Source organism: Diceros bicornis, chromosome 14 (genome assembly GCF_020826845.1).
Source record: "Diceros bicornis minor isolate mBicDic1 chromosome 14, mDicBic1.mat.cur, whole genome shotgun sequence".
Taxonomy (NCBI): Eukaryota; Metazoa; Chordata; class Mammalia; order Perissodactyla; family Rhinocerotidae; genus Diceros; species Diceros bicornis.
This window is the reverse complement of record NC_080753.1, coordinates 22,575,193-22,594,918: the sequence shown is the minus strand read 5'-3', so window position 1 is coordinate 22,594,918 and position 19,726 is coordinate 22,575,193. Positions and strand designations below refer to the sequence as shown.

General features: G+C 48.6%; 1 protein-coding gene across 2 annotated transcripts in view; it reads left to right on the top strand.

Moving 5' to 3' along the window:
• The window catches only part of PTK7 (protein tyrosine kinase 7 (inactive)), a 56,495-nt gene that overhangs the window by 15,997 nt on the left and 20,772 nt on the right, over positions 1 to 19,726 (top strand). For both annotated transcript variants that reach the window (XM_058554331.1, XM_058554330.1), the window contains exon 2: positions 19,388 to 19,675. In XM_058554331.1, the coding sequence (XP_058410314.1) occupies positions 19,388 to 19,675 (288 nt within the window). The remainder of the gene's footprint in view (positions 1 to 19,387; positions 19,676 to 19,726) is intronic.

Sequence of the window (19,726 nt, the reverse complement as noted above, 5' to 3'; positions counted from 1 at the left end):
GAGCTCTCAAGGCACTGCTAGTTGGCTAGATTTGTGTTTTCTGCTTCTCCATTTATTACTCTCGCCTTAATTGCTCTCTGTCTGTTCCCTCCTCTTATATCCTATTGTCCAAGGCTTAGTTAGGCCTTGTCATTTCTCCCTTAGAATACTGCTGGAAAAAAGACGTGAATTTTTGAAAGCAGCATCTATTTTTTTCCTTCAACAATGTCAAGAAGACATGTACTTTATGAAACTTGAGATAAAAAAGTCAGATGAGAAACAACAGACTGAGATGAAAAGGAAGCTGACCAGGAAGGGTGAAGAAATAAGAAGGGGACTGGTTGAGAAAATGAACGAGTATAAGGAGACAAAAATGCAATGGCAGAGCGAAGTTTCTGGTATAATTTAATCTAATTAGTGTCACACAGTAAGGTGCTCTCAGAATCCAGAGGAAAATGTACAGTGAGATGAACATGATGAAAAAAATGTGATAATTAGAGAAATAGATTTGAGGTTTTAAAAAGTAATAAAGAGTATCCTAGTGGAATGAAAAAGCCAGAAGTATACCTTGCAGATCCTAAGAGGCGATGAAAACAAATAAAACACAAAAATACGTACAATAAAGAAAGTAGCACTGTAGTATTAAAACATGAAACAGATAAAAGCAAAGACGTATATCAGTTATGATGATAAATTTCAGTGGAATAAATCTCCCACTGAGTTAAGACAAAATTAAGATTGATTAAAAACGTTTCATGCTTTTTACATGAGACAAACCGAAAATAGTGACAGTTTGTTTTATTGTTCTTTTTCTAACTTTAGGACAATAACTTAATTTATTTCACTTGTTATTTAGGAAATAATGCAAGATTATTAATTTTCTTCTGAATACAGCTTTAAAATTAATAAATATGAAATGGAAAAAAATAGACTTGATAAGTTAAGATCCATTGCTTTAGAAAAAACAATAGAAGAAATAAAATTTTGGCAAGTCCAACCAAGAAAAAGAGAGAAAAGGTCCGTAGGCAAAACAAGAAAGGAAAAAAAGGGGCTTTAACCTCATTCCTGGTTTCACACCATTTTCTTGAGCACATACTAGGTACCTGGTGCATAAGGGGACATACAGCAGGGAATGAGATGGAGCTGTGGAGGCCTTATGAAAATGTGTAGTAATAATTACAATTGTGATAATAGCAGTGGAAAAGATTTTAAAATATATCACGGGTTAGCATGTTCAATGCTATGCTAGGAAATCTATGCTAGGAAAAGATAAATTATTGAAATTTATTCAAGAGCCATTAGAATGACTAAATAGACCAGTAACTATTAAAAACAATTGAAAGATAGTAAAAAAAAAAACCCCACATAACCCCAACTATTGTATCAAAGGGCTTTGAGGGGAAATTTCAAAAAATGTTGAGGAAATAGTGCCTTGTAATGTTTTATAGACTGTCACAGAGCCAAGGAACAGATGGATGGCCACTCCGTGCATGTCACAAGGTTGATATAACCTTGCTCCCAAATGCTGACTGACAGTGCAGGAAAGAAAAACACGCTACTTAGGAATATTGATGTAAAAGTCTCATATAAAATACGGTGGAATTAAATCTAATACTATGTTAAAAGAATAATGTACCATAAACACCTAAAGAATTTGTTCCAAAAATGCATAGATGTTTTAATCTCACGTAATTCATCAAAATAAGAAGTTAGAGGAGTCACACAGTTACCTTAATAGATGCAACAAATGACATTAGATACAAATTAATATCCATTCCTGATTTTTTAAAAAAATCTCAAACCACAGCCAACATTATACTTAAAAATGAAACTATAATGTGTGTTCTCATTAAAATAAAGAAATCACTACATGAAAGTAATAATAAAGTCACCAGTATTTAACATTCTGGAAATTGTAGTTGAAATAATACTATGAGAAAACGAAAGTCAAGATAAAGCTAATGTTCTTTGCAGATGGTACCATTTTTTACACATGAAACCAGGTATCAACTGAAAATCACTAAAATCAAGAAGAGAGTTGAGTCATTTGGCCAAATACAAAACTACACAAAATCCAGTAGGTTTGCTACTTAGAACCTTTTAGAAAATATGATGGAAACATTTATCCCATTCACTAAACCAACAAAAGAATATAAAAGACGCAGGCATAAAGCAAAATAATGGGAACTATATGTTGAAGGAGTCAGTAAGTATTATCCTTCTCCTCTCTGAATTTGAAAACAGTGCAGGCAGGGAGGAAGGGAAAAAGGAAGGAAAGAGACAGGCACAGGAATTGGACAGATGGAGATCATGTATCATCTTTATTACTAATAAAGGCTAGTTTGAGGAACAAGGTTTTAATCTGAAGAGGATAAGCTTGTCTGATTCATCCCTGAATTAGAGTGTGAGAGAGATTGTGTGTGTGTGTCTGTGTGTGTGTGTGTCTGTGTGTAGGCTTGTAGGCTACCTATATGAAATGTGTCTCCCCCCCTACCCTAAATGGGTGGGGGAGGAATCCGAGCCAAACCTGCCCAGTCAGACATCACCCTCCCTGGGGCTTGTGGGAGGAATTATTTCTCCCTAAAACTTCCCTCCCTTTGCTCTCTGAACTCGCAGAAGGCTTAACTGTCGTTGAAGGCCCTGGATGCCTGGGAGTGTGGGCACTTAGGGGTGTGGCTCTTCCCTCCGGGGAAAGGGCACAGCTGTCTGTCAGCTGTTCCTGCTTCCACCTTCACTAACCACACTGCTCCTTTGTGGATCCTTCCAGGACACCTGGAAAGCAGAGTAGATTTCCCCCAGAAGGCTCTCAAACGGATCAAACACAGGACAGTATTTAAATTAATTCCAAGGCAGCTCTGTACCCAAGGGTGGAAATTCACTTCCTATCTATTTCCCAGCGCAAATCATGTGCAAACACATTTTCTTCAAAGAAGTGAAATAATAATTGAGAACAGGAACCTTCCTGGCCTTGTTCACTGCTGTATTCCCAGCACTTAACAACAATGCCTGGCTGATAGTAGGCATTGGATAATCTAACGAGCATTCCCAGGGGAAAAAGTGCAACATGTAATGCAGTAAAGGCCTTATATTCCTGATCTTATTGATTACAAACTCATGAAAATATAGTGAAAAAGAAACAAGGAAAAAATAGACAAGGAAGTTAAATAGAAAATAGACAATAAGAAATTTAGCTAACCAGTGAACATATGAAAGATGGCTTTATCTCGTTAAGGACAAAACTGAATGTCTCAAAAGAATTGCCAGTTAAAACAAAGTATTATTTTGTGTCTCAAATTGATGATGATTAATAAGTATCAGTGTTGGTAAGGAAACATGAATTGGCACAACCTTTTTAAAGAGCAATTTGTCGTTTATCAAACACTTGAAATTGTATTCTTGGATTGTAAACTTGAATTTTAGAAACAGAAGAGTTCTCATTACCAATGTGCATAGGTGCCTGTACAGAGAAATTCAGTTGGAGCATTGTAATGGCAAAAAATCTAAAACCATCTGAATGTCTATTATTAGGGTGTTGGACAAATAGATGAGAGGTCACTGATACAGTGAAATAATACACACAGCGGTTGAAATGAATGAGCTAAAATTGTATGAAGACATGGAAAGATACCTGTGGTTAACTGTACAGCAAAGAAAGCAAGTTGCAGAATAGCAGGTGCTGTGGGTTGAATTGTGTCCCCCAAAAGGATATGTTCAAGTCCTGTGACCGTGGCTGTGGAAATAAGAGTCTTTGCAGTTGTAATCAAGTTAAGATGAGGTTATTAAGGTGGACTCTGATGCTATATGACTGGAGGTATCCTTACAAGAAGAGGAGAAGAGACACAGAGAGACACGCACAGAGGGAAGACAGCCATATAACGACGGATAATGACGGAGGCAGAGCTTGGAGTGATGGGTCTACAAGCTGAGGAATGCCAAGGATTGCCTGCAGCCTGCAGAAGCTAGGAGAGAGGCATGGAATAGACTCTCGCTGGAGCCTCCAGAAGGAACCAACCCTGCCGACACCTTGATTTCGCACTTCCGGCCTCCAGACTTGTGAGAGAACAAACTTCTGTTGTTTTAAGCCACCCGGTTACAGCAGTTTGTTACAGCGGCCCTAGGAAACTAATAGAACAGGTAGGGCATTATCCTGTAATCATGCCTTCTGTGAATGCGCCTGACCGCTCTCTCCATGACAAAGAGCTGCTTCAGTCCATTTTCTACCCTCACAACCACCTCCTCAGAAATAGAGACTCACTGCGGTGGTGATTTTTTTTGTCAGAGGACATCCTGAGCAAGGTAAATTTGTATTTCACCTCTGTTGCCTCCCTCTCCCACACCATTGTCTAGTGACCTCTTGCTGTGTTCCCCATCATTGTTCATTAAACTCGGAGCATTGTGAATTACCTGGAGTTCTCTGACCAGGCTTTGTCTTTCTGCTCCTGTCTTGTTCTATTTGCCAAGCCCCGTTCCTTCTTAAAACCTTGTTTTGAAGAGCCTCCTTCCAGGATTCGTCTCTGTCCCCATAGCCCTCCACTCTGAGTTGGAAGCTTCTCTCGTGCACCCACCTGTCATGCTATGTGACAATGCGGTAAAGCCTAGGATTGTGATGGGCTTTCCTCTGGAGCCCCTGAGATTTGAATCTTGCATTTGTCACTTAATAGCAGTGTGACCTTGAGGAAGTTGCTTTACCTCTCTGTGCCTCACTTTCCTCATCTGCATACTGGGGATCCTAATCCCTACCTCACTGGGTGGTTGTAAGCATTAACAAACTAATATGGTTAAAGTGCTCGGAACAGAGCCTGGCACATAGTAAGCGGCCAGTAAGTGTAGCTATTATCGTAATTATATGTTTACTTGTCTGACTCCCCCACTAAACTGAGATACTTAAAGGCAATAATTGTGTGTTTTTCTCTCTCCATCCCCAGTGTCTTGCAGAGTACTTGGCACATGGTAGGCTCTAAATAAATGTTTGTTGAATTAGTAATGATAATTAACGTAATGGCCTACCAGGATCCCATATTGGGCTTTGACCCTCTGCTAGTTCCACATCATGCAGGGATAATGGGGCCCGATATCCGGCTCACTGAAACCACTACAGATCATCTGGTGTTTCCTGAGCACCTGCAGTGGAGGGGACAGACGAGTGTGAGACCAGCCCTTGTCTTCAGGGAGCTTAGAATCTAGTGGAGAAGACAGGCTATGAGCATGTTAAACACCAATATTAGGTTTTAATTACCATTTGTGGGAGCAGGAGGAGACACAGAGAATGCACATTCAGGTATTATTTCGGTTGGCAGCACATTGTTATCTAACTTCTTCTTTGTTTTCCAAATTCGTTCTAGAAAGCTTCTTTTTTTTGTTTTGTTTTTTTTGTTTTTTTGTGAGGAAGATCAGCCCTGAGCTAACATCCATGCTAATCCTCCTCTTCTTGCTGACGAAGACCGGCTCCGAGCCCACATCCACCGCCAATCCTCCTCTCCTTTTTCTTCCCCAAAGCCCCAGTAGATAGCCTGACGCCACAGTTGCACATCCTTCCAGTTGCTGCACGTGGGACGCGGCCTCAGCATGGCCGGAGAAGCAGTGCCTTGGTGCGTGCCGGGATCCGAACCCGGGCCGCCAGCAGCGGAGCGCACGCACTCAACCACCAAGCCACGGGGCCGGCCCTAGAAAGCTTCTTAAACTTTTTACTAACAAAACTTAGATCTAGTGGCTTCATCAGGTTTAGATTTGATTTTTTTTTTTCGTGTGTACTTTCCTCAGTAGACACATAACATCTGCTTGTCTCTCTGGAATTAGCAGCCATCAATAATCGTTGCTAGACCCATTATTTCATTAGGGGTTGTGAAATGGTGATATTCTATTTATTAGCTGGAGACTTCTATAAAGACAAACCTCCCCTCATGAACTATTTGCTTACCCTGAGGCATAGCTGTGCAAGAAAGGGAAAAGAAATGCTGATTCTTTACCAGTTTTTAAAATAATGAGTGGTTTTCTAGCATCCTTCAAAGGGGACCAATGAAAGGCTTTGGGCTTTTTTTTTTTTTAAAGAAAAACATCATTATGAACTCATGGATCTTAAACTTATTCTTTGTGTTTAAGTCCATGTGGTTCTTACCCTCATGAATGCTTAAATGGTCCCATCTTTGGCCTATTGAGCCTCTTCAAGTTGGCCCTGAACCTTTTGATGTGACCTTGCTAGTCTTTCTTTTTGTGATAGGATGTTCCAGGCTCATCTTGCACATTTCCTGCCCCAGACCTGGAATCAGGCACTTCTCCAACAAGGAAGGGCATGAATTTTTTAGGTTATTGGTGTAATTTTACCAAGCCACTTTCCAGAAGGGAATTATTATAGTTTACACTCCCATTAGCAAAGCATGAGGACCATTTTCTCCATATACTCATCAGCGTTGAGTGTTATTTTTAAAATCTTGGCATTCATTACTTGTTCTAATTTGCATTTCTTAGATTACTAGTGCATTGGAACGCTTTCTTGTATTTATTAATCATTTATATTTGTTTTGAGGACTCTTACTGTTTTGACCATGTCACTTTGAAAATTTTAGTAGTTATGCTTGATTTGTAACTTTATATATCAAGGCCAGCCATCTCTCTTCCGTCATTTGCTGGAAATAATTTTCCTACTTTGTTGTTTGCTGTTGAGAGTGTTTACGACTTCTATTTTATGTAGTCAGGTATTTTCCTTTATAAAGCATAGAATTTTCCAGGTCTGTCTCGTTGGGGCCTTAATGGGGTCAGAAAGCTGAAGTCTGATAGTTACCTCCAGGCATTAGTTGGTGCAGGAACATTCACTGTGCTTTCCTCACAACTACAGTTGTGTTCTTGAGGCCAGAGACTCCCTCATACTAAGATGGCCTGGATCCACTTCTTCCTGGACAGACTTGCTCTGATTCTTGTTCATGTGGAAGGTGCCTCTGATTTGAACAGCTTTTGGAGGGGAGTGATTGAAACCGTGAGCAACAGCTAATCTGTGCACTGCCTTGAAGGCTCCTAGGGCAGCGGGCAACAGAATGTAAAGCTCCCAGCCGTCAGCAGGCAGCCCCACAGAGGGTCACCAACACAGGGCAGCACCCCTTGAACCGCACAGCCCCACGTGTGTGCATCCAGTGACCAGGTTGGCTCCAAGGCTCTGTCGGGCAGAGGTTCGGACCTCAGAGTCTGTTGAGAGAGAACCACTACACCCAGATGGCAGGTTGGGTGAGTGGCAAATCAAACAGGCACTTTTCTAGCTCCAAATGGTTTGCCTGAGAGGAATGCCAACAGAGGCCTACACTGGGTAAGAGATGTGATGATGGGATGTAGTTCCTAAAAGATAAAAAACATAATAATGGCAATAAATAAAGGCTAAGAGCCCACACACTTACATAATACTTTACTTAATCCGTGCCAGGCACTGTTCCAAACATGCTGCATTTGTTAACACGTGTATTTACTTTTCACAACCGACGAGGTAGGTACAAGTATTAGCGCCATTTTATATACAAAAATGGAGGCACCATAAGGATAAACAGCTTGCCCAAGGTCATACATTGGTGAGTGGGAGAGTAGAATTTGAATGCAGCCAGTCTCACCGCAAACTCTGAGCTCTTGCTCCGTCTCCAACCTGCCTGAACGCTGTAGGCCAGGCCTAAAGTTGTGTAGCTCTTCGAACTTCCCAGAGGGCATTCATCCTTGTAAAGGCCCTGCAGAGTAAAGAGCAGCTAGCTGGTTTTACATATCGGGAAACAAAGGCCCGAAGAACAGAGTGACTTGCTCAGAGCCAAGTCTAGCCAAATCTGCATTTGGTAGCTGACACTCATTTGACGTGAAAGTCAAACTCTTTGAACCTTCTAGGAACAGAATTGCCCTTAGATACAAAGTAGTTGCCTGTTCCCTTTGAGAAGGCCGAAACTTCTGGAGTCTTGAACTTGGGGGTTTTATTCAGAACTTTTCTGGGCACGGCTCTGATCTTCTGGCACTGGGCTCTTGAGGGTTGTGTGGGGGCCTGCTCTTGGGATCTCCTGGCCCTTTCTGGAAGTCGAATGCTTTGCCCTTGCGTGAGAAGGCACAGACTGAGTTCCAAAAGCAGCAAGACTGCTGGGTCAGGGGTTCTGGAAAAGTTCGGTGGAAATTGCCCTGCTGTCTTCTTGCTCCTGGCCTAATGGCGCGGACCATTTTTAGATGTCAGGAAGTATAACAATATGGTACATTTATTTTGGTGAATAATGGATGAGCCTGGGGAAGGTACTGTACTTTTCCTGGTGAATTATTTACCAGGAGCCTCTAATCTGAGGGCTCTCCAATATAAATGGTCTTATCTGGTATATATAGAGCCCCCTCCCCTCTCCTCTCGCTCCCCAGGTCCCCTACCTACAGGCTAGCTGTAACCTTTCATGTCTAGTGTTTTACTGGGTATCCATGTGGCCTGTAGCCAGGGACTGTCTGACTTTGGAGTCCCTGCGGCTACTGGGGAGGGTGGCCAGAAGGGGTGGGAGGACCTCCCTACTACAGACACAGGGACAGATCTGCCAGGAGACACTGGGGTACATGTGGGGCTGGGTCCTGCTCTGCAGGCATAGGGAGCCCTGTGTGTGCTTACATGTGTGTGTGCACGTGCACATATGTGTGCTCTATGTCTTTGTTTTCTTGTCCCTTTCTCTGGGTCTCTCTATGACTCTGTTACTCTTTCTGTCTCTCAGTTTGTCTCTGCCCATGTCTCTCTACCTGTTGATCTCCCATCTTCTCCCTTTGTCTGTCACGGTCTGGGTCTCTCTTTGTCTTTCTCTGCCAGTATCTCTTTCTCTCTTAGGCTGTCGATCTCCTCTGTCTCTCTCTGTCTCTCTCTTTGTCTCGCTCTGTCAGTTGTTAGTCTCCCTCTGTCTGTCTCTCTCTTTCTGTCTGTCTGTCTGTGTCTCAGTCTGTAGATGTCTCTGTCGGTCATTTAGTCAGTCAGTGTCTTGCTCTCTCTTTGTGTCCTTCTCTCTCTTTCTCTCTCTGTCTCTTTTTCTCTCTCTGTCAGTCTCCCTCCAGCCCCCTTTATCTCATCTTCCCGTCTCCCTCTGTCTCTCCCACAGTCTGTTGCCCCCCAACCCCCTCCCCAAGCGTGACTTTAGAGGTTTGTAAGAGGCACCTCCTGGAATGGAGGGACAGCCAGTTCCAAACTTAAGTGAAGCCAGATCTTGGTGCCTTCCAGACCCTGACTTAAAGATCGACAGAGTAGGCATGAAATAAACGCTAGGTCTTTGTCATTTTTTTGGCTATTCAATTCAGTTATTGCATCAGCCACTCCTAGGGGCTTTTTTTTTTCAGCTATTTGTGTGTGCTTTATGTTTTATAACATTTTCCACCCCAAAGTCGGTTATCCCTAGGCTTTTAAGCATCTGGTGATGAGTTGCAAGTTTTTGGTGCTTTTAAAAATAACTTGCAAGGAATTGTTTCTGTCTGTTTTTCATCAGTCTGTATTTTTTTCATCTGTTGTTATTGATTCGGAGATTGAAATGCTTATTTTGCCATCTTTAGCCAGATGCTTTTTCTAAACAGCTGATTTTTTTAAAAAAAGCACTCTTTTTCGGTTATTTTCCTTAAAAAATAAAGGAGTAAATCATTAGTAATGCACTTAGATTAAATAAAAGAATAAAATTAGTTTTGCCTTATTAGAAAGTTTATATTTTAAGCAGTAAAATGAGGTTTATAAGGAGTCTAGGAAGTGTCTGATGGTTTGACTCTAAGCAGCCGGCCTGCCTTCTGCTTCCCTCTCTGTCCACTGACCTCCCGCCCCCACACCTAATGACGCTGGGCCAGACTCCATTAATCTGAGTAATATTTGAGCAATGATCATGGCTATAGTAGTTGCACCCCCACTACAAGATATCTGCCCCCTCCAGTGTTTTCCCAGACACATGTGGTAGCAGAGGTGGCTTAGAGGAGAGCTTTTGATGGCAGGAGCGGATCTCTCTTCAGAAGGAGGCAGTGGGCACTATGCAAAATCTTGCCCCGTACATCTCTCCCCAGCAGCCTGGAGTGCAGGAGGGCACCCTTGCCTCTTCAAGCCAGTAGCTCTTCCAAGCCTTCTCCCTCAGTCTGGATTCTTCTCTTTGTGTCCCAGGTTAAGGCCTAAAGCCTGAAGCATCCCTTTCTAAGGCCCCTCCCTGGAAAGAAGGGTTGGTTTCCAGAAGCAGCTGTTGGTCAGACAGGTGGAGAAGGAAAGAAAGGAAGGCTAGGGGAGGGGCACTGTGAGGATGGTGTCTGGCTCTGACTCCTGGTGCCTGGCCCCGAGGGGACAGCCAGGCTGCCAAGTGCATTGTCCAATGGGGTCTCCTCCAGGCTGCCAAGGGGCGCGTTCGTCTCCTGCACATGTGTTAGGCATCGCCGCATGTCATCGGATGTGTGGCAAATGCAGCCCGCTGCCGCAGGCCCTGAGTGGCTCGTGCTTTCCACATCGCACATAGCAAAGTGATTTCCTCACATTCCCCACTCTTGTCTGCTTCGGGAAGTGGTTTGCAGAGCACTTCTAAATATGAAAGTATGAGCCTGGCTCTTTCTCTTAGCCCTTTGAAACCAGCTGAGGTCCAGCCTCTTTAGTGACTTTTTGGGTTTGTGGGGAGGAGGAAGGGGAACAGGAGAAGCTGGTGTATGTGTGCATGCATGTGTGTTGCACCAGGCTCTGAGGATACCCAGATGAGCGGGGGAAACAGGCAGTGTGGGTCGAGGTGCAGTGATAGAGGCCAGGCAGGATGCTGGGGGCACCCAGAGAGGATGGTGTAGGCTCAAAGGCTGATGTTCAAACTATGGACAGCTGTGTTCAGCTGCTTACTTGCTTAAAATGATTGCATTTGCTGCTTTCCTCCCCAAACCCAACAATATATTCATCTGCTGGAGAGAAGAGCAGGATGTAGATGGCGGCCACAGGGAAGGATCTTCAAAATCTAGTGCTAAGTGGGAAAAAAGTCAGAAGCAGAGTGAGAGATAACGCAAGACCATTGCATAAGTTAAAAACCCCCACAGAAAACAACAATCACATTTTACCAGAGTGCATGCAAAGGAAAGGATTTACATTAAACACGATGCAATGGTTGTGGGGGGAATGCGGACAAAAGGAAATAAGTGAAAGAAACGAAAAGCAGGCAGCGTGGCATCGTGGAAAGAACAGAGATGTAGGAGCCAGCCGGATCCAGGGGCAGCTCCTGGCCGTGCTGTTTACTGGGGTAGCTTGACTCCCGTTTCCTCCTCTGTAGAATGAGGCTGACCCATGTCAAGGGTTCTTTGGATTAGAAATAATGTGCCCATGCACAGGGCCTGCAAGAAGTGGACAGAGGAGCTAAGGCAGCACTGTCCAACGGGACACTTTGTGGGGATGGTACTGTTCTCTGTCTGCACTGTTCAGTACGGCGACTGCTAGCCACATGTGGCTCCTGAGCACTTGAAATGTGGCCAGTGGGACCGAGGAAATGAATTTTTGACTTTGTTTCATTTCAGTAAAGTTACATTTAAGTAGCTCCACGTGGCTAGTGGCTACCATATTGGACAGAGCAGGTCTGAGGTCTTAACTTCTTTAGGAGCCAGGGAAGGTGTTCATCATTGAATGGAGTTGAGGCCACTCCATCTAAAGGGCAGGGAATCGTGGTCTCCCTTCCACAGGGAATTTGGGGTGAACTGCTATGGCCACTCTGGTTAGGTCTGGGGTCTGTGCTCCCTGCCTTATCAGCCTCCCAGGGGTGAGACATAAATGGGTAAAAAAAGCTCAGAAAACGACGTCTCACGGAGTTTTCTGAGCCTGTCTTGAAAATTAATAAAGTAGGGTTTAGTCCAACCAGTCCCAAGGTCGTGGTCCCCAGGCTGTCATTTAGTTTGCCCCCTGCCTCCACAGGAAAGACCATGGGAAGCTCCCTCCCAGGCTCACTCCAGAGCTATTCACACTGTGGTCTCCCAGAGCCCCTCACCACTGCACCTGGCGTCAGACCTGGTTGGGCCTGCAGGCTGTGAATGAATGGCTGTGGAGCCTGCAGCGAGTCCTTTTCCATCTTCTCTGGAGGATGAGAGGCTGGACTCTTCATCCCCTCTGGGGTCCCTGCACACACTGGCTAAGCATCCTGAAGTCTTCCTGGGGTTGAGCTCCTGGCTCGTTTCCCAATCTCTTGGTCCAGCGGCCCCATCACCTTCCCTGCCATGTATATTATTTCCGCAGGGCCCTCACTGGTGTCTTCAGGAGACAGCTGGCTGCCATGTCTTTCTCTCTCTACCCCCCCCCCCCCCACCACTCCTCCTCTCCTTGGGGCTGAGAATGGATCTGCCCCCAGGCATAGAGGATGCAGAGAACTGGTTCTCCCTGGCCATTCTATTCCACGACCCCCTCCCCGCTGCCCCCCCCCCCCAATTCACCAGGCCTTTGGACTCCCCAGGGATCACCTTATCCAAGGACATTTTAATCTGGGGTCCACAGTTTCCTAGAACTTCTGGGTTTTTTTACTTCCCTGAAAAATAATGCAGGCTTTTGTATGTGTATTTCATTTGAACATCCTAAGAGCCTGATAAAGAATAACTAAGATCAGTTTCAAGGCTGCCATTTTCCAGGTGAGGAAACAGGCCCAGAAAGGAAAATTAAGTTGGCCGAGATTGGATAAAGGGAGACGCAGGACAAGATTTCAGGTCAGATAGACTCTTAAGTGACTTCATTCCCCCATAAATGCTTGTGGAGTATCTACTGTGTAGCCCAGGCGCTGTGAGGGGCACAGCGTATCATACTGGGCACAAATGTCTGCCCTCCTCTCGAGCTGACAGTCTAGCTTGGGGGATGCAGCGCTCAGTCACAGCACAGGCAGGAGTGTCCGGGGTGTCACAGGCAGTGAGCTGTCAAGCTGCAAGTGTGTGGCCAAGGCAGAGGCGGGATCTCCTGGAGAGGCAGGATGCAAGCTGAGCCGCAGGAATGGCAACAGCTTGTCAAAAGTGATGCTGGATCCCTGCTTGCACCCCCCAGCTGCCTCTGACCTGCACACCTGCCATTTATAGCATCACTCTTAATCCCTCTCTGGGCTGGCCCTCCATTTGCCACGTGGCTCCAGGGGCTAGCTGTGCGGCTGGAGGCTGGGGGCCAGGGAGGGGGTTCTGGGGAGTGAGCCCTTTGTTTCCATAACTGCCTCTGAGGCTCATTGCTGCAAGTCTGGTGTTAGGTCTTGGTGACTGTCCAGTGGTATCCTCTCGTTTCTATGATTTTACAGATAATGAAACTGCTTGGCCAGGGGAATGGTGATTGGCCAGGGTCACAATGCTTGTTAGTGTATTGAGACTAGAACCCAGGTCTCCCTACCCCCCGTTCCTTCTGCCTGATCACACCGCCTCACTCTGGCTGGGTTTTTAATTCATTGCTGCTTCCTTGGAGACATTGCGGCCATTTAAGTGTTGCCTTTTAAGGGTTGCTAAGGGTGGGAGACGTGTGCGGGTATGGCCCTCTTAGCCCCAGCAAAAGATAGGCTGGTTCCAGGGTTGGGTGGTATGGCTGCTGGCTGGGGAGCATCTTAAGCCACATCTCCAGCTGGTGTATTGTCCCTCTGGGCTTGGATGCCACGTGATACTGGACACAAGGACCTGCTTCTTAATTAAGATAATAGCTGGCAGAATAGTTCAAGTGGTTTCCTGCCGTTAGAGGTTGGTCGTCCCCCTGCAGGGCCTCCAGGAGTGGGCAGGGCAGGTCTGAGCTGTGATTTTCATCTCAGGTAGGCGAGCTGGCCCTCTAGGTTGTTCCTGCCCTAATCCCTGGTGATTTTGTTCTGTTCCTCTAATCCGGATGTGGGAGCCTCTCCAGATATTTACAGTTAAGTCCTAGGACAGGAAAACTCAGCTCAGTCCCTGCTCACTCTCTCCTGCACGGCTCAGAGCAGGGGCTGTGATGGCTCATGAAGGGCTGCGGGGCTCCTGTCAGTGAGCCTGGGCCTTTTGTAGACTCTGGGAGGATAGAAGGAGAATGGGGCTTTGTGCTTCGCCTCTGGGTCTTGGAGTCAGCTGTGGTCGATTTTCGTGACCCTCTCAGCCCTGATGTTCTGAGCTTGTCATCAGTCAGTCTGGGTTGCTGGTGCTAAAACCAGTACAGTATATTGGTAGGATATCTTAACTGGTAGTGGTTGAGAGGAACGTTCCAGATCCCCAGATTCACAAATCCCACTGCACCATTTTCTGTTTCTGCCAACCTAGGTGAACAGCGGGGGTGGGGGGATAACTGCGCTTGCTGTTCATCCAAGTGACTTATTCCTACAGCAACTGAGATTTGTTCCTCAAAAAAACCACAGATGAGGGGCCGGCCCCATGGTATAGTGGTTAAGTTTGGCATGCTCTGCTTCGGTGGCCCGGGTTTGCGGGTTCGGATCCCTAGTGCGGACCTACACCACTTGTTAGCCATGCTGACGCAATGACCCACATACAAAATAGAGGAAGATTGGCACAGATGTTAGCTCAGAGTGAATCTTCCTCCAGCAAAAAGAGAGGAAGATTGGTAACAGATGTTATGTCACCAAAAAAAAAAAAAAAAAAACCCACCACGGATATCTACAGGCCACGGACCTTTGGATGTGGCTTCAGAGCAGCTGAAAGTGCCAGTGAAATCCCTGAAGGCCAAGGGTCTGCAGTTCAGTGTCAGCCCTTGGGGAGGCGGGGTGGGGCAGGGACCCTTGTACCCCTGGGGCCTCCTACTTGGTAACCTTAGAGTCTCCTGGCAGAGGGGCCTTTTGAGGAGAGCTGTCCTCGTGTGGGTGAGGGCCCTGGGGGCTGCTCTCTTTCCTGGAGCATTGGTGCCTCTCAGGTTGAGGGCTGCCTCTCCTGGGCTGTGTCTTGATGCTGTCGCCCCAGACAGGGCATAGGAAGTTGGCAGACCTCTCCCTTTTAAGGAGATCTCTGTGCCCTGACAGGAGCCTCCTTGGCCTGGGCTCTTGGGGTCATCTGGGAGTCGGGATGTCCCCCACAGGGACCTGGCCCTGGAGCCAGGGACTGAGTCTTAGGTGTGGAGGAGTCAGGCACCTTTCTGTGGCTGGTTGGCCTTGGGCGAGGGCGAGGCCCCAGTCACTCACAGGATCACATGCAGCCGTGCAAATTGCCCATGCCAGGGTCAACCAGGGTCGTCTTGGTATCTCAGCCTGGGCCTACGGTATCTGTCTGAAGGATGGACTTCATTTAGTAAGAGAGAGAGAAGGTAGATAGAATCAAGTGGTCAGATTTGGCAGCTTCTGGACCCTGTTCAGGATCCTGGGGGTGTTTTTCCAAGATCAGGAGAACTAGCCCCTGAGAGGTGGGTAGTTGAGTGGCCCAGATAGATAGTTGGACCGAAGTAGCTGAAATTACTTCAGAGTGGAAAAACTTCCTGCCACTTTCTACTCTCCATAAAATCATGTTTACACATATGTGTATGCACACATGCACATGTATACACACATGGGCCGACTGGGCCTAGAGCCCAGAGAGCAGCACGGAGGGCGGGCACCAGACCAGATGCTTGCTGGGGAGTGGGGAGTGGGAGTTGGGTTGCTGCCCACACAGCCCGTTCTCAGGGGGCTGGGGCAGGACGCAGCAGAGTGAGTGTCTGCATATAGATGGCTGTTGGGGAGCCAAGGAAATGGCTTGGAAAATGTCCTTATTGGGTATTTGCAGTTCCAGCTTTGTTGGGGTTGGCACCTGGGGTGGGCAGATAGCTCTGCCTGCCTGTCGTTGCAGAGTGGCTTCTTGAGCCCACCATGCCCAGTAGGGCAGCCCGTGCCCTCTGTGCACTCTGTGCTGTGGGCTTTGTGTATGTGAACCCACTTAGCCGCCAACAGCCCGAGTAGTAGGGGTGGGGTCCCCATTTCATGGCAAAGGAAAGGGTGCAGAGAGGCCAGGCTAAGGTGGCATTGCTAGGGAGTGGCTGGGCTGTTGGGCAGCATCGAAGCCGCCTGAGCTGTCTGCCTCAAGGGCGCATCAGCCGTGTCTTCTGTGAGGGCCTGTGTAGAAGGCATGATGCATGGTGTGGCCGGACTGTGAAAGGGGGCAGCTTTGGGAAGCCCCGTGTGCCACCAGAGAAGGCCTTCCCCGGACTGCAGCCCTGGGGACATCCTCAAGTTGGAGGTGGGATAGGGACAGGAATGTGCTGGTGACTGTACTACCTTGAGGCAGGTACCATCTCAATCCCCCAAAGCCTTCCTCCTCTTCTGTCATCCCTGTTCTCCATTTCTTGTTGTTGGTATCAGCTGAAGTTTCTATAGAGTTCCTCCCTTCCCAGCCCCTCCTTTTCTGGAGTCTGGCATTTTCTGCTGGGGGCTGCTCGGTCTGCCTCTGAGTCTCATCCCAGTTTCCCCCCAAACAAAACAACAGACTAACCTCTCCTGCAAACCACACAGATGGCCAGACTGGGCACACCTCACACTGTCTTCTCAGCAAACGTGGGTGCCGTGGCACTGGGCCAGCCTCCCGCGTGTGGAGCCTCGTGGCCGAGGTGCAGGCTCAGAGCAGGGGCTGGGGGCTTGGAGAAGGCCTGGTGGCTGCCCTCCCTGCCTTTTGTAACATCTAAAGTCTGCTCCAGCCAAGCACTAACCAGGACCTGCTGTGAGCTGACGTCAGGACAGAGGGCCCCGCGGGGCCGGCTTTGATGTTTCCCAGGCCCTGTTGTGGGGGCGCAGGGGTCTCTGAGTGGCAGTCTGGGAATGCAACATCTCTCACCACAGCTACAGAGCAGCCCCAGCCCCGGGAGGCTGAGCTGGGGTCCCTCTGAGTCATGCCATCCCTTTTCCCAGCTCGGGTTTCTGTGGCAAGTGGTCTGTGGTTCCTGCAACCCTATGGCCCCTTTTCCTCCATCCCGCCCCCACCTGATTATTCCCCTCAAACTTCTCTGCTGTGGCGGCTCCTGCCCATCCAGGGTCTGGGAGTGGTCCTGGGCCTTGCAAGGGGGGAGCTTTCTAATGTTCTTACAGTGTGAGTCCTTGGGCAGGAAGGGTGATAATGGTAATAGTAACGGTACCTGCCGTTTACTGAGTTAGCTCTGTCTGAGGACTTCACACGCGTTACTGCGTTTGTGACTCATGACAGCCTCATGAGAGAGGCAGAGGAAGCTAAGGCACAGTGTGATGGTCGGGATTTGTGCTGGACCTGTCTGATTCCAAACCCTGAACTAACGCTCCTCTGCGTGGGTGAGACTCCTGGCTCCCCGCTGTGTCTGGAGAAGCCTAGCAGGGAAGTAGGGGTTTGCCTACACTTTGAGGCAGGTGATTTCTCTTTGGTCTTTGACGAGCCTCCTGGAGTTCTGGGTCGAGGGTCCCGAGATTTTGGTGAGTCACCTTCGCAGAGGCCCACTGGGGCTCCAGCTTGAGTCTGACCATCTGTGTCATGAGAAATGGTCAGGAAGTGTTCTAGACGCCTCCATGTTCACCAGCTGTTGCCCCACACTTCCTTTGAGGTTACCTCAGTTCAGCCAGTGTTTGCTGAGTACCTTTGTGTGCCTGGCGTTGTCTGCAGGAGGTGTGTCTACCTCTCTACCTGGCCACGAGGAGTGAGCCCCACTGTGGGAGCAGATACTTGGAGTGTTGGTTTTGAGTGCTTTGTGGGGCTGGGAAGAGTGTGGGGCTAGGAGTTGTCTTCCTTGGGTTATGGTCCTGGCTCCACCACAAATTAGCTGTCTGATCTTGGGCAAATCCCTTCATCTCTCTGGACCTCAGTTTACCCATCTGTACTACAAAGAGATTGTACCAAGTTGCCCAGTGGGGGTAGGGCCCACTTCTCTTGGGTGATTGGAAGTGAGTGGGGGTGGGTGGGTTGTCAGCGTGACTGAAGGTGTTCAGTAGTGTCCAGGGGGCAGATTTATTAACTTGCACATTGGGTAAGATAGCCCAGTGGGGGAGAATTGTCCCCAGAACCTAGAGAGCCAGCAGCACCCCACTGGGAAGTAACAGAGGTGCTCTGAGCCGCTTCCAGCTCTGTGTATCTTGCGGGCTGGTCCCTCTGAGAATGTCGGGAGATGGACCAACACTAGGGGCGGTCCCTCATCTGGACCCAGCCTGGGGGATCCTGGACTTGCCTTGACACTGACTTTATGAGGAGGCTGGTTCTTGTGCCCTAAAGAACCAAACCCCACCTCCAGGGACTTGGAAGGGTACTCTTTGGGCCAAGATTCTCCAGTGGTTTGGAAGGAGATGGGCAGGACCCCGTTAGCCTCTTTCTTCCTGCCCTTGCCGGCCTGGTGAGGCTCGAGGCAGAGCCTGCTTCTTCACGTAGCTGCCCCAGGTGGCCTGCTTCTTATTCCTGGAGGGGGCACGTCCTCTTCTGTGCTACCACCCACTCCTGGCAGACGGCTGGTGTTCCAGGCCCAGCAGCTCCGGGCCTTTGCAGGGCGCCCACATGGGCCGGGAACAAAGCCCAATGTGTTATTCCTGCCGCTGTAACCATGCCACCTGCCCGGCCCTGCCCTCCACCTCCCCAGGCCGTCTGCTACTCAACACAGGCTTTCCACTCTTCCCTTTGTTCCCACTGGCTGCGGTTCCACCTTTGGTTGCAGAGCCCCCCTTCTCTGAGGGTGCCCCCCCCCAGCCCAAGCTGAACTGTAGTCATGCAGGAGGAAGAATGGATTCAGGTGAAAACCTGGAACCACTTGGCTCACCTCTCAACTTAGCCCAGAGAAGCCATCCCTGGTGACAGACGGTTCTTAGGGATGGAGAGTGGGTGGGGGAAGGCCCTGGTGTGTCTTTGGGAATAGCCCAAGTTCCAGAGCATATTGGCTTCTCCTGTGATGGGTGGGTTCTCCCAAAGAGGCTCCTGGGGAATGCTGGGCTGAAGAGCATCTATGGGTAGGATTCAGAACCCCCTCCCCGGCCTGTGGCCGCCTCTGACACTGGACCCTCAGTGGGTGTGTGAGTGCCTGGAATCCTTCCAAGATGCTCTTTAAATCATGATTTAACTTTCCTCAACGTCCTGGATTCTGAAGATAGTGGGGAAAGTTGCCTGCTCATGTCTCCTGCTCCTCAGCCCAGCATCAAGACCTCCTCTGATCTGGTCCCGCAGGTCCAAGGCCCCCTTCCTCCAGGGAGCCTCCCGTGTGCACCAGCTCCGCCCCCGCCCCCCCCCCCCCCCCCGCCCCAGCCCTTGAAGCTCCCTCCCTCCTCTGCACTCTAGAGGCCCTGAGTGGCCATGCCATTCATTTGGCATGAGCCTTGCCACGTCCTGTATAGTTTTCCTGTGCCCCTCTCTAGACTGGCATCTTTGTATCTTGCGGAACGCCCATCACAGTTTGGAAGTTCCTCAGTGGACACCTGGCAGTTGTGGTCTTGTGATCTTTCTCATCTGCACTTACTGGACGCCTGCTGTGTGCACAGCCCTTTCCTTCTCCTGTGCACAGGGTGATGGGTGACCTGTGTTAGGACTGTGGCTGTAGCTCCTCCTGACCCTGCCTCTCCTGTGTCCCCCCCCGCAGGTGCCCAGGCAGCCATTGTCTTCATCAAGGAGCCATCATCCCAGGATGCGCTGCAGGGGCGCCGGGCACTGCTCCGCTGTGAGGTCGAGGCCCCAGGCCCAGTACACGTGTACTGGCTGCTGGATGGGGCCCCTGTCCAGGACACCGAGCGGCGTTTTGCCCAGGGCAACAGCCTGAGCTTCGCAGCTGTGGACCGGCTGCAGGACTCAGGAGCCTTCCAGTGTGTGGCTCGGGATGAGGCCACCGGAGAGGAGGCCCGCAGTGCTAATGCCTCCTTCAACATCAAATGTGAGAGCCAGGGGGCTGTGCCCGCCCCCTGCTAGACCCTCAGCTCCAGAG